At 43.5% G+C, this 14,465-nt stretch overlaps 5 protein-coding genes across 5 annotated transcripts; 2 read left to right on the top strand and 3 right to left on the bottom strand.

The window, feature by feature from the left end:
* Positions 1–387: 387 nt before the first annotated feature.
* EAE98_005419 (uncharacterized protein) lies at positions 388–1,709 on the bottom strand (the record flags this gene model as incomplete). Its single annotated transcript, XM_038953041.1, has 6 exons — positions 388–753; positions 810–897; positions 973–1,247; positions 1,326–1,404; positions 1,484–1,491; positions 1,698–1,709. The coding sequence occupies 6 exons, from the start codon at positions 1,707–1,709 to the stop codon at positions 388–390; spliced, it is 828 nt and encodes a 275-aa protein (XP_038810883.1).
* Positions 1,710–5,209: 3,500 nt separating this feature from the next.
* Positions 5,210–8,424, top strand: EAE98_005420 (uncharacterized protein; the record flags this gene model as incomplete). The annotated part of the gene is made up of 4 exons (XM_038953042.1): positions 5,210–5,327; positions 5,402–5,559; positions 5,619–8,257; positions 8,340–8,424. The coding sequence occupies 4 exons, from the start codon at positions 5,210–5,212 to the stop codon at positions 8,422–8,424; spliced, it is 3,000 nt and encodes a 999-aa protein (XP_038810884.1).
* A 578-nt stretch (positions 8,425–9,002) lies between these two features.
* EAE98_005421 (uncharacterized protein) lies at positions 9,003–9,926 on the bottom strand (the record flags this gene model as incomplete). The annotated part of the gene is made up of 4 exons (XM_038953043.1): positions 9,003–9,146; positions 9,299–9,753; positions 9,820–9,838; positions 9,924–9,926. The coding sequence occupies 4 exons, from the start codon at positions 9,924–9,926 to the stop codon at positions 9,003–9,005; spliced, it is 621 nt and encodes a 206-aa protein (XP_038810885.1).
* A 665-nt stretch (positions 9,927–10,591) lies between these two features.
* Positions 10,592–12,133, top strand: EAE98_005422 (uncharacterized protein; the record flags this gene model as incomplete). The annotated part of the gene is made up of 1 exon (XM_038953044.1): positions 10,592–12,133. One exon carries the CDS (start codon positions 10,592–10,594, stop codon positions 12,131–12,133), a length of 1,542 nt encoding a protein of 513 aa, XP_038810886.1.
* A 570-nt stretch (positions 12,134–12,703) lies between these two features.
* Positions 12,704–13,273, bottom strand: EAE98_005423 (uncharacterized protein; the record flags this gene model as incomplete). Its single annotated transcript, XM_038953045.1, has 4 exons — positions 12,704–12,784; positions 12,856–12,937; positions 12,997–13,097; positions 13,217–13,273. The coding sequence occupies 4 exons, from the start codon at positions 13,271–13,273 to the stop codon at positions 12,704–12,706; spliced, it is 321 nt and encodes a 106-aa protein (XP_038810887.1).
* Positions 13,274–14,465: the final 1,192 nt, after the last annotated feature.

Consider the following 14,465-nt stretch of genomic DNA (forward strand, 5'->3'; position numbering starts at 1 on the left):
AGGCACTGTGTGTTCTGAGAGGAAAATATGCATTCTGTCGAGCAGATACTTGTGCGATCAAACTTCAAGAATCCTTATCTCGTGAGAATTGAGGAGAAAAGGGTAACCATTTGTTAAAAGACAAGCAACTGACTTGAGAATACCGCAAGGAAACATCGCAATCAGAAAAGAAAAACATTCATCATCAGGATTCACAAAATCTTGGTGCCTTTGACAAATCGCAAGTATTTGCAAATATGCACCTAATTCTGCTTTTCATATCAACTCCTATGCCCTAGCCATCATGCTGCAATCAATCCACCAGCAAGCCAGGTATATTCCAGCCACTCCAGAAGATGAACAACATCAAAGAACGAAGACGAAGAGATTCCGAAACACTTAAGAGATCTAAGATTCAGGTGCAGGTGCGGCCTCGGTAGCTGGCTCATCTGCCTTGGTCTCTGGCTCGACTGCCTTCTCAGCCTCCTTTGGTGCATCACCAGCAGCGGCAGCCTCAGGGTCACCGTTGTCGGATGAAGTCCAGAGGGTTAAGTTATCTCTGAGAAGTTGCATGATAAGAGTGCTGTCGCGGTAAGACTCCTCGGAAAGCGAATCAAGCTCGGCGATAGCATCATCGAAAGCTTGCTTGGCAAGATGGCATGCACGGTCTGGGGAGTTCAAGATCTCGTAGTAGAATACAGAGAAGTTAAGAGCCAAACCGAGACGGATTGGGTGGGTTGGGGTCAACTCTGTTTGTGCGACATCGGTGGCGTTCTATTTAATATGATTAGATCATGTCATTCAATGAATAGACTTGGGATAATGTATACCTTGTAAGCCTCGTGAGCAGCAGTAGCAGCAACCTTGCGCTTATCACCAGAGGCAAACTCAGCCAAATAACGGTGGTAGTCTCCCTTCCTGTACCAATCATTAGCCCAAAACTCAGGAAGCCGTGGAATCCGGCGCAAAGAAATGTGAAGCGATAAGACTTACATCTTGTGGTAGAAGACCTTGGACTCTCCAGACTCAGCTTTTGGGATCAAGGACTCATCCAAGACGTCGAGGACATCTTGGCAAACCTTCTCCAATTCGGTCTCGATCTTTTGACGGTAATCACGGATGGTGGAAACGTGCTTATCGGTACCCTTGGACTCCTCTTTCTGTTCGATCGAGGAGATGATGCGCCAGGAAGCACGTCTGGTGCCGACAACGTTCTTGTAGGCGACAGATAAGAGGTTACGTTCGTCAACGGTGAGTTCCCCGCCCAACTGCATCACGCGTCATCAGTATTTGTATGTCGCGCCGCAATCTGCAACGAAAAACAAGTGAATTTGGGAGTCGCATACCTTGGCCACCTCCTTCATGTATGTAACCATCTCATCGTAACGTTCAGCTTGCTCGCAGAGCCTAGCAAGGAAAGTCTTGCTGTAAGGTCGTCGTTAGTACCACGTACGTCAAGCAAAGGAGGTTTTTGGGAGCCGCATGGAAACAAATCGAATCATACCTTTCACGCTGTAATTATCATAGCATTAGCATAAAGTTCGAAGAGGAGTAAATAAACAGGACAACAATGTGAATATGCTGTTGGATGGCAGTTGGGGGGAGAGGAGGGGGTAAGATTCGGGAATATTGACAAACGATGGAGGGGAAACGAATTCAAGGGAAAAGTGAAGTCGAGAAAGAGATTCACGGTAGCAAGCAAAGGGATTTGAACTTACTTCAGTAGTCATATTTGCTGATGTTGGAAGGGTATTGTTTTGTTGTAAATAGTATTAGGTAGAGAGGGAGTCGAAGTGGTTAGATGGAAAGAAGGTTTTGTGGTTGGGTTTCTTGGTGGTTTATTAGAGAAAGATGGGAAGTTTGCAAGTGCAAGAGTTGGGTATTAAGTGCGAGGAAGATCCAATCCATGGATGTGGTGTGAAGGTAATAATGGAGAAACTGACGCTAATTCTGATTGATTCAATAACCGAGCGGTCAATATTATATGATTGATTGTTGTTGGTAGGAAGCAGGTACTTGGAATAGATGTGAATGAATGCTTTTTTTTTTTTCATGGTAGGATACCGTAACCGTAAATTCATTGGAAAATGATTAAAAAGAAATGAAATTACATGTAATCTAATTCTCGATCGAGTGAATGCGTCCCATTATTGGACTCTTGGATTATTGTGATATCATGATAAATTGAGGACAAAGTATGGTACAATGCCAAAGTTCACGGGATTTCTATCAAATTGAAATGACACAAAGCAATCCATCCCTCAACTGCCTGGGGGGGAGGCAGGAGGTAGGAGGGACCACAGTGTGGATGTATCAAATAAAAGATCTTCACAAGTGAATGATTTACACCGGATCCTCTGGGACAGGAGCCAAAGAAAGAAAGTCTTTAGAATGCTTCTAGAATGAAAGATAATGAATGACATGGTGATATACCTCTCTCATACTGCGTATGGCATAATGTCAACAACCAATTTGAAAAGCAAAGTCTCAATTCACCAGCACGGAGATACGACATTTGTGAGCCAACAACTATAAGTAATCAATCTTTCATTGGTCTTCATTAAATGAGGGGTTCAATACTAGGTAGGTAGATATTACCCAGGTAGGTAGTCGTGGTCGGTATCTTTTCTACCCAATACATATATGGCCTCACCTTACCTATCTTCTCTTCTATCGTGCCTACACCTACACCTACACCTACACCTACACCTACACCTACATCCTATCAAAAGAAGATCATGGAAACTTGATATCGGGCTGGCTGATGTACAATGATGAATCAATGAGTCAACTTTTGTTGTATGGCAACCCTCTTAATTTACACTCCTTGACAAGCAACGGAAGGATCATATCCTACCTACCACACATTCAAAGGCATATCGAACATCAGGAGATTCGAGGGATTCTAAGGAGTAATCGTAGAGATTCTTCAGAAACATAAAGCTTGGTCTGGCCTCAATTATGAATACAGTCATGAGTCCCTTGATCCATTAAAGGGTGTTGGTATGGGATGTCTGCCCCACGCAGATGTGGATTATTTCCCTTGTGACAACTGGAAATCAACAACAACCTCAAAGAAATGTTCGGAGTATCCGCACGGCGAAGTATTGTTCTTGTCTACCTGGTAGGTATAAAGTCAGAAAGGATTAGTCGTTATCAAATACAGAACACTTTACCAATAATTTGTCTCATTAGTTGAAAAGGGTCACCATCAATTCCAGGGTTTGGTTGCAATCTAGAAAATCTAGGAATTGAAGGCGGAACTTCCGGTAATCTGATAATGGGGAGCTTTCAAGGATTCGTGTCTCAAGTCTATTTCCTACATATTGGTTCAAGATCACATTATAACTTATTCGCCTTCTATTTGATCGAGATCGACAAAGCCCCTGTTTGCTTAATTCTATGCGATCAATCCTAAATTTCAGACGAAAGACGAAAGACGAAATACTGTACCAACCCAACCTGCCTTCGGTCAGCTCAAGTGATCCATCCCAACGCTTATGGGATCCGAGGGCTTCAGGAGTATGGGAAGTATATACCTAGTATCGTGCTTTCCTGAAACTATATATGGTAAGTTGTAACAAATGAGTTCTCAGAACAGTGGGGAAAAGTGTGCTTAGAACTCTAATACTGTACAGCTGGCGGCATTTTTATCATGCGAGGAAGGTGGGAGTTGAGAGATGCCAGCAGTGGCCCAGCACCGCTATGTTTTTCCGACCCATCAGAGAACAATGAGTGACGAACAATCATGTCTACCTACCTCGTGGTAGGCAAGGATTACTACAAATTAGAACCAATCGGAGACCGGTCGTTGATGGAGTTGGGACGGATTGAAATGTAAATTTTCCATAGAACCTAGTTAATAGGAGGATCCTAAAAGAAACGAGGCTGCATGTTCATAAACCAAGCTTCATGTGAAGAGAATCAAGAGATGCCGTTGGATCTAGGTTGTCGAGTTATATCGCTTCCTGGGCACTTTCGGTACAACTCGCTTCGCCCCTCTGTTCCTTCATCGTTCCAACACGAAGGCTCATCCTTGTGAATATCTCTTGATCAAAAATGATGTTGAGATGGACGGAGTACATCAATCATAAGATTGATTGATGCTTTGCTACGGAGTACTCCTGGACTCAGTTCCATCGGTGAATACAATCGTTTCTTCGGAGAATCAATATTCAGATACAGTGCGCTGAATCTGCTTTTCACAGACAAACGGCAGAAAAATTACCCAGGTCGCTCGCGGGTTATTCTGTCAGTTGAAGATACGATGCCGATGTATCTGTGAAACGAAAGCTTTATAATTCCAAGGACAGTGAGATTGAGACCTTCCTGTAAGTATCATGCCTTTCATCTATCGCTACCATGCACCTCCTAACGGTGGTGATAAATAACAATTCATCCCATTTCAATGAATGAAATGACGCTCCGCTGGCTCTCCGAGGGCCACTGCCGTGGGGGCAGGCAATTTGAAAAGGAGATGTAGAAGATTACTGATTTGATACTATACACAATCAATATCAATTCCAATCTGTACCTATCAAGAATCGAGGCAGTTATCTCCAAGAAGCAACCCTTCCTCGAGCCTTCGTTACCAGATTACTCAATTACTTCTACCATTGCTTCTACTACTTTCCACAGATCAACGCACAGACCAAGCAGTATCAACAATCACCTGGGCAAGCTTCACTCAAGTCACAATGATTACCTACTGTGAGCGAGTGTGAGCCTACCTACTCGTACAGTCAGTCACAATCACAGTCACTCTGAACATGCGCATCCGGATCGGCAATGTCATACCCCGTTTCCATGAAGGCGACTTCTTTTACTAATTAATAATAAGGGAACTGGAAAAAAATCTGGAATTTCAACCAATCAAATCAACGTATGATTCATGATTTATGATTAAGATAGATTCCTAGAAAGGACACTTGTTCAAGAGAGATACTACCCAGATATTATTAAATAATTGCATCTCTTTTTGGAACTGCAAGATTAACCTTGGAACCTTGGAATCATTTCGTTTGAATATCTACCTACCTACCTACGATACATAGAATTCTCTTTCTTGCTCATCGTACCGTACGCCTTTTGATTTTTCAAATAAGGGAGATCTGTCCATAATTCTTCCTATTTAGATGAGACAATCAATTTGAACGAAGTGGCTATTATCGCTACAATCCTTCCTCTCTCTACAGATTGCCCCACGTTGTCTTCAACATAACATAAAGTCATGGACAGTGCATATTCCCAATCGACCTCTGAGGTCTTGGATCATTTCTCCGTATCCGAATCTCAAGGTCTCACAGATGCTCAAATTACTGCATCAAGGGAGAAGTATGGTCGTAATGGTAAGCACGCAATATCCCTCTCTTCTGCATCATTTGCGCCAGTTGAATTGGAGCTTTAGCTAATCATAAAACAGCTATCGCAGATGAGCCTCCAACTCCCATTTGGGAACTTATCCTCGAACAATTCAAAGATCAACTAGTTATTATTTTACTCGGTTCCGCGGCCATTTCCTTCGTTTTAGCTCTTTTCGAAGATGAAGGAGGATGGACTGCTTTTGTCGACCCCGCAGTGGTATGTTTTGACTCTCCCGTCAGGATTGGCTTTTTCGCGGTGCTAATGTATCAACATAGATCCTCACCATTTTAATTCTTAATGCCGTCGTCGGTGTATCGCAAGAAAGTAGCGCAGAGAAAGCAATTGCGGCCCTTCAAGAATACTCGGCAAATGAAGCCAAAGTCATTCGAAATGGACATGTCACTAGAGTTCGTGCGGAAGAGTTGGTTCCTGGAGATATCATCACAATCGCAGTAGGAGACAGAATTCCTGCAGACTGCAGAGTCCTCGCAATTCAGAGCAACAGTTTCTCGGTCGATCAAGCCATTCTTACAGGAGAGAGTGAGAGTGTTGGAAAAAGTACCACGGCTGTCAAGGATTTGAAGGCCGTTAAGCAGGATCAAGTAAACATGCTTTTCTCTGGAACCACTGTTGTCACTGGGCATGCAACTGCAATTGTCGTTCTTACTGGATCTTCTACAGCTATTGGTGACATCCACGAAAGTATTACGGCACAAATTTCAGAGCCAACTCCACTCAAGCAAAAACTCAACGATTTTGGAGACACTTTGGCAAAGGTCATCTCAGTTATCTGTATTGTGGTCTGGCTTATCAATATTCCTCATTTCAGTGATCCTTCTCATGGAAGTTTTGCCAAGGGTGCGATTTACTACTTGAAGATTGCGGTATCTCTAGGTGTTGCAGCTATTCCAGAAGGTCTCGCTGTTGTCATTACAACCTGTTTGGCCCTTGGTACCCGTAAAATGGCCGCAAAGAATGCCGTTGTTAGAAGTTTGCCTTCAGTAGAAACTCTAGGTAGCTGCAGCGTGATCTGTTCGGACAAAACTGGTACTTTGACTACAAACCAAATGAGTGTCAACAAGGTTGTCTATATCAATGAAGCAGGTTCTGATCTTGAGGAGTTGGAGGTTGAAGGAACTACCTTCTCTCCCAACGGTAACATTCTTTCAAATGGCACTGTGGTAACAGATGTAGCCACAAAATCGAATACCATCTTTCAAATGGCCGAAGTAGCAGCTCTTTGTAACGAATCTGCACTTGCATTTGATTCCAAGTCTAACACTTACTCAAACGTTGGAGAGCCTACTGAAGGCGCTCTACGTGTTTTGGTAGAGAAAATTGGCACCCTGGATGGAGCTCACAATCAAGCAAGAGCCAGCATTGCGGCAAGTGACTCTCTTCACCACGCAAGCTCTTGGTATGAAAAGAGAACTCCTCATCTCGCTACTTATGAATTCTCTCGCGATAGAAAGAGCATGTCTGTTCTTGTCGGAAACGGCCAGCAACAAAAATTGCTTGTCAAAGGAGCCCCGGAAAATGTTATCAATCGTTGCACTCACACTTTGGTTGGATCCAATGGCAAGAGAGTCCCACTTACAGAGACACTTGAGAAGCTTTTGTTGAAAGAAGTCGTCGAATATGGTAATAGAGGTCTACGTGTTATCGCACTCGCTAGCGTGGAAGATGTTGGATCCAATCCATTATTGAAGTCGGCAACTACTACTACTGAATACACCCAACTTGAGCAAAAATTGACTCTCCTTGGTCTCGTCGGTATGCTTGATCCCCCTCGCCCAGAGGTAGCAGGATCCATCCGAAAATGTAAGGAAGCCGGAATTCGAGTCATTGTCATTACTGGTGATAACCGCAACACTGCCGAAGCAATCTGCAAACAAATTGGTGTTTTCGGAGAATTTGAAGATCTCAAGGGCAAAAGTTATACTGGCCGAGAATTTGATAATCTTAGCGAAAGCGAACAATTGGTTGCTGCTAAGACTGCCTCATTATTTTCTCGTGTTGAACCAAGTCACAAATCCAAGCTCGTAGATCTTCTACAATCAGCTGGTGAAGTGGTAGCTATGACTGGTGATGGTGTCAATGATGCACCTGCTCTCAAGAAAGCCGATATTGGTGTTGCTATGGGTTCTGGTACTGATGTCTCTAAACTTGCTTCCGATATGGTTCTTGCCGATAATAACTTTGCCACGATTGAGGTTGCCATTGAAGAAGGTCGATCTATCTATAACAACACTCAACAATTCATCCGTTATCTCATCTCCTCTAACATTGGCGAGGTTGTTTCTATCTTCTTGACAGCAGCAGTGGGTATGCCAGAGGCTTTGATTCCTGTTCAACTTTTGTGGGTCAACCTTGTTACCGATGGTCTCCCAGCTACAGCTTTATCATTTAACCCTCCTGATCATGATATCATGAAGAGACAACCAAGAAAGCGTGATGAAGCATTGATCGGTGGCTGGCTCTTCTTCCGTTACATGGTCATTGGTGTCTATGTCGGTCTTGCTACTGTAGCTGGTTATGCATGGTGGTTCATGTACAACTCTGAAGGACCACAAATTACTTTCTGGCAATTATCTCACTTCCACAAATGTTCGGCTCAATTCTCGGACATTGGCTGCCAAATGTTCTCAAACGACATGGCTAAATCTGCATCCACGGTCTCCCTCTCGATCCTTGTCGTCATCGAAATGTTCAACGCCGTCAATGCTCTCTCTTCTAGTGAATCTCTTCTCACCCTTCCTCTTTGGGAGAACATGATGTTGGTTTACGCGATTGCCTTGTCCATGGCTTTACACTTTGCACTCCTCTACACACCTATCTTGCAAACTCTCTTTTCAATTCTCCCATTGAACTGGAACGAGTGGCAGGCGGTTCTTATTATTAGTGCTCCTGTTATGTAAGTTTTTTCCCCCTTTCCATCTTATGACATCTGATTTTACACATGTATGATCTTCCTTGCTAACGTTTTTGATTACTAGTATCATTGATGAAGGTCTTAAATTCTTAGAAAGACAATTTTTCATGCAAAAATCAGCAATTCAAGAAAAACCAAAGAAAGAATAGACGGGTCTCCATGGATTGGCTTGGAGAATGCGCAATTGGATGGGAATCAAAACGGCTACTTGCGGTAGCTGAACAGAAAACGGTGGAGGTGTAAATTATTAGATTTTGGTAAATATTAGATTAACATACACGTACGATACCACTCACACAAAGGAAGGGGTATTGAACTTGAATCAAGAATATAAGATTACATGCGCATGATTTACCACCCGATTCGCTACTTGGATATCTTAAGAAAAATATCTACATATTTGCAAAGTTCATTCCTGAAGAGGCAGTAGTGAAATTGAAATGCAAACGTCTACGTAGATGTGTCATTTATGCTCGTTTTGTATCTATCAAACCCTTGATGCCTTGGCTGTTCGCTAGATAGATCTAATACTACAAATCTTTTCCATCTTGCGTGCTTGCTATCTGCACACAAGAAGGCCCCTTTCACTGCTTCCTGCGAGAATCCCTGAGCATTGTCTTCATACCGTCGTAAGCATCGTTTTCTGTCAGGGATACGAGTTCGCATGCCTTCAAGATTACAACTGCGTCCTCCATCACAATTACGGCTTCGTTATAATTCACACCATTTAATCTTGTCTGCCCTTCAATAACCTCTTGGTAACCTTATCCTTCTCAATAATGTAAACATGGGCTCCCCAACCTGACAAGGCATCTCTGTCAACTGCGTTCAAGAGTGCTTGTGATATTGTCTCGAAGAGATCTTCTGGTCCCTGAATTTGAGAATTGAGCTGTTAGCATTTTATATGGTATATGTGATAAAACAGCTTCCTATTCCCACAAAGATGTTTTCCATATGACCGTCCCAGAAGTTGATCCCGCAAATATGTCAAGAAGGAAAAAAGATCCAGAGAATTAGACTTACCAAATCTGGTTCCCATAATCCTTCACAAGTACCAAACAATTGATCACTTGCAGTTCCACTAACAATGAAATCCTTTGCGAAATCAATACAACCAATACTATCAAAACCACAAATGAAAGGCTTCCCAGTCTTCTGATCCAATCCCGCAACCACAGGACTAACGAAAAACGGACCAAAGCGACGTTCATACAGCGAACTCGAGACGAGATTCGCCATGGTGGTGGGAGAAATATTGCGCTCTTCGCGGAGTCGATACATGTTTACTTTGTAGCGGAAGAGATCCGAGACGGTGGACACATCTGTGGCAAGACCGGTGAGACCGAGATAGACAGAGGGGCCGTAGGAGAAGATTTTGGGAAAGTTGTTGGAGACGGTTAGGGCTTGGAGACCGAGACGGAGATCGCAGGCTATGGCGACACAGTCTTTGCCTACCATGGCTACGCAGGCACCGCCATCTGAGGGGAATGGTTAGTATTTGTGGTTTGGGGTTGGGGTATGGTAGGATAGAGAGGGCAGCGTACTGATGGAGAATGGAGAGCTCTAGATGTAGGTGTTAGCTGGTTATTCATAGCGTAGATAACATGTTTAAGATATGTATGGTTTTATGTAGTTAGAGCAAGCTTACCATTGTGAATGAAGGGTACGAATTCAGGGTATCAAGAACTGGGTAAATCAGAGAACGGCAATTGTACTCTTTTTTTTCTAGAGAGATTCGCAGATAAAGGGTTTGGTGATTTCAAGTTGAAGTGGTCTGGGGTTGTAATATCGAGGTTGTAAGAGAGATATGGACAAGGTAGACACGGCTGGCGCGTCGATGTTGAGCTCTCAAGCTGACGCTTGGGCCAACAAGGCAACGATTATGAGATACGACAGGTACCATCAGCTACCTCGTACTTAATGAAATCAATTTACACCTACGATATATAAAAGGAAGGGATTTTGAATTGAATTTTCTTTTTCAATACTTTCTACTTGAAGGAGTACATTTGAAGCAAATTATATTCTTGGACTTGTTTCCTTATTATTCATAGATTAACTTGCTTGGTTTGACTTCCGCCGTACTCTACATCTACAAGGTTAATTGACTACGAGCTTGTTAACACCCCGCCACAAACCTCCAACACCCTTACAAATATCACAGAACTTTATAGAAAGACCTACGAATACACCATAACAACTTCGACCTGGAATATTTCTGTTTACTTCAAGTCGATATCGATCACTCCCAAAATCTCATAGTCGAATCATTCTATAATTTATAACATCTACTGCGTTAACTACCAATTCCTAGGTATGGCTTCCAACGTGGTAGTCATCGATAAGGGCTTCAACAGAGCAACCATAAAAGTCACTCCCGGAACTTACATGAGTGAAGTTGTCTCCGAAGCCTGCAAGAAGCTTGGAAAGAAAAACACCAACTACGATCTCAAGAAAAGTAACGACAAGCCCATCGATTTATCCCAAACATACCGTCAAACTGGTCTCACCCCCGGCGCAAAGCTCACCTTGGTCGAAGCTTCCAGATCACCCGCTCCAGTTTCCATTGCGCTCCAATTACCACAAGATCTCGCATCTGCGGCTCCGGGCGGGAGATTGAAAGATACCTTTCCTAGTAATACAACATTGTGGCTTGTTCTCCGCAAATTCGAGTCGAGCAACGGGGGTGCGAATTTAAATTTCACGGGAAGAGGAGTAGCGCAACTACAAAATGGTGCTTCAGGAGCTGGTCGCATGGTGTATGAGATGCCGGTGCTGAATGTGATGGGGAGAGAAATGGCTACATTTGGAGATTTACAAAAGACGCTTGCGAATTTGGGATTGAATAAGGGGACGGGATTGCTGAGACTTACATTTCGACAGACGGATCAACCCATTGAGGAGGCTATGAAGGATATTGGAGAGTATTTCAAGGAGGAAGAGCAAGAACCCGAAGTCTCTGTCGAAACGCCGCAGAAGACTGAAGCTGTAACGGATAATATTACTCATCTTCCTTCTTCTGAATCAGAACCACGAAATGAAGATACGATTATGGAGGATTCTGATCCTTCAGATACAACTCCCTATTCAACACCCACACCCGCCGGCGCAACCACAAACACTACACTTCCCAACCCACCTCCATCCTCCTCGACCGACCCTTCAACTTCACCTCAAATTCTTGGCCCCGATGGCCTTCCATTAGTTGTCTTCTCCGCCCCCAACAACTCCACTCCCCGCGCAGCCCTCGCCCCCCATAACGACGCCGATTACATTCCTACCATCCACCACGCCAAATCCGTGCTATCTCGTCTTCAAAATAGTTCTCAAAACACGAAACTTCTCTCCTACGATGAAGAACTTGCGCTTGAAACTTCCCGTCAAGATCGTCTATCCAAAATCAAAGAAATCCCTCTTCGTATTCGATTCCCAGATCAAATGGCTGTTAGTAAATCCATCACTAATGAGTCGCACGGAAAATGGCTTTATGAATATGTCCGCGGATTAATCGTGCATGAGAATGAACCGTTCAAATTGATCTATCAGGGCAACAAAGGAAGAGAAACAATACCTAATGAAGAGAGTAAATTCTTGATCAAACATTTAGGAATTCAGGGTCCAACGGTGGTTAATTTAGCGTGGGAAGATTCGGCGAAAATTGAGGGATTAAAGGGAAAACCGGTGTTGAAGGATGTCTATAGGGAGAAAGCTACAGAGCAGCCAGTACCCGTTGTGGAGAGTGTGGAGGAGAAAGAAGAGGAGAGAAGGCCAGAAGAGGTGAAGAAGGATGATGGTGGTGGGGAGAAGAAGAAGAAGGGATTGCATAATCTTATTATGAAGAATCTGAAGAAGAGGTAGATGGAGGGAGGAAGTGGACGGGGTGTCCGAGAATGGTGGATGGATGGATTGTCCATGTTGACTTTAGCAGCGTCTATTTAGATTCCGCCAGTTGATGCTTAAAGAGTGAGTTGTGCACTAGGTGATGATGATTCATGACAGTATTCATAGGGCGCGTGGTTGGACTTCTTTGATTTTGAGACTTTGTATTTCCCTTGATTAGGCTGGTAGGAAAGGGAATCATAGCGATAGGCGTTTTTGTTCCTCGTTTTCTCATTAGATCAGAGTGCAAGACATGAAAAGTCAATAGAAGAATTCACATGGCAGCCAAATATCAAGGACCATAAAAACAATTTTGGAAGGTATTTTATTTTTGCCCTGAAATCTTCATCAATGCTATGGTTACTAGCAGCTTCAGATATCAATTCCCAGAATCATAGTAAATCGTAAAATTCTTCATTGTTACAGCTCCAATTCCCGTTCACTTGACTTGTGTAATGTGGAGATCCATCATAAACCCATTTATCAATCCATTGTATTGGAGAGATGAGATGTGATTTCTTTGTGGTGAGAGAATATGAGGTTGGGGATTTAGTGACCGGCTCTGCGGGACTCGGCAATGACACCTTGGAGCTCGTCGACCTTGGCCTTAGCACGTCCGAAAGTACCGAGCTGTTGGTAAGTTAGTATTTGTCTTGCGTGGTGATATGATGTTGGTGATGTGGGGGCAGTGGAAAACATACCCTCTTCTTTGCGAGCTTACGGGCACGCTTGTCCTTGCTGTTACGGAGCAATTCGATGACTCTGCGCTCGTATGGTGCGAGACTATTGGGAAGATGATTAGTTGATTGTTCACTCTCGAGAGAAAAGTGGAAGAAACATACCCAGAAACCTCCTTGACGATATCTCTAACAAACGCAGTGCGCTTGCTCAAGTGACCCTTGGTTCTGCTAACCTTGGGCTTGGAGACACGAGCCTCGGTTTTCTATATATCACAACATAAATCAGCCGGTCCATCTTCTCAAATTTTCGCAAAGAAGATCCTCCAAGAGGTGAGACGGGCGGGTTTTTTGTTCCCCGAAATGGGGAATTTCATGAACATACGTGTCCTTTGTTGAGACCGACGGCGAGGCCGGTACGAGCTTGCTTTTCGGCGGCCATTGTAGATGTTGGCGTTGGGATTGTCGTGTTGTCGATGTTTCGTTGTGAGCACGAGGGAGAAATTTTGATGTGGTGGTGGAATTTGAAAAATTGGAAGTGTGGTCACGTGTGACGCTAGTGTGGGTAAGCGAGTATGAAATCTTGGCGTTTTGTGTGGAGAGACAACCTCATTTATCATTCTTGTGGTATGAAGTTTCTTTGTGTCCTACAATTCTTGAACCGTATTCAAATTGTCCTGGAAAAAGAATTATGCTACCAGCATGGTCGATTTCTCAATTGAGTTCCTGAGCCCCACTCAGAATTTGAAAAGAGTATAATGCCACACAGCAACAATGATTTGTCCTGTATTCAGCAGAGCCTTGCTATCATTTCTCGAAATTTTACGGGCAACGATGGTACTAACATGTTTTTCTTGATTCGTTAGCAATTTGGAATCTTCGCTTTGAGGTTATTTTCCAACTCCTGCTGGATAGTCAGTACTCATCCAAAATTCTGATAAATGGATTGGCAAGTGATTTGGTAGCACGGAGAGATACAACATATGCTACTAGCGTGCAGAACCTGCTCCTGAATTTCGATCGTACTTCCATGGCAGTGGCCCCGGAAAGCTAGCGGATCTTTAGTTTTGATTGTTGTGGTTTATCGATTCTACTGGCATCATGAGAGCAAGCCCCCCATCGCCGGTCATGCTGCTTGAACGATGATGGCTTCTAGAAGGAAGACATGTGTTACACAGCCCAACTTTTGGAGCAATGATGTTTCAAGAGACAGTTCCCCTAAATTTAGTCCCAATTTGATGATCGAATTTGAGTGGTTGGTCTACCACTTATAGTGGTTACAGAATGTGAAATAGACCCCTCTTTGGGGCACGAAATCCTCTCAAGAACCCCAGCTGCAAAGGTCAAATCTTCAAGGGCTTTCCCTATTATTCTTACTATCTATTGTTTCGATGCCCTCATATCAAAGACTTCATTTTCATAATCGATTGCGATCTGTGTTTGTAGTCTTCCTTACCCCATGGTTTCATCGTTTTGAACGCAGGCGACTTCCACTTCGCAATTCATGAGAAAGCCTCATTGTAGAAGTCCGATCACAGGCTTATCCTCAACAGCTAGACATCCCATTTTCATTTGATACAGAATACTAAAAACTCACACAGTTATCAAATCGCATCCAATGCTGGTATTCAACA

Source organism: Botrytis deweyae, assembly GCF_014898535.1.
Source record: "Botrytis deweyae strain B1 chromosome Unknown BDEW_010, whole genome shotgun sequence".
NCBI classification, from domain to species: Eukaryota; Fungi; Ascomycota; class Leotiomycetes; order Helotiales; family Sclerotiniaceae; genus Botrytis; species Botrytis deweyae.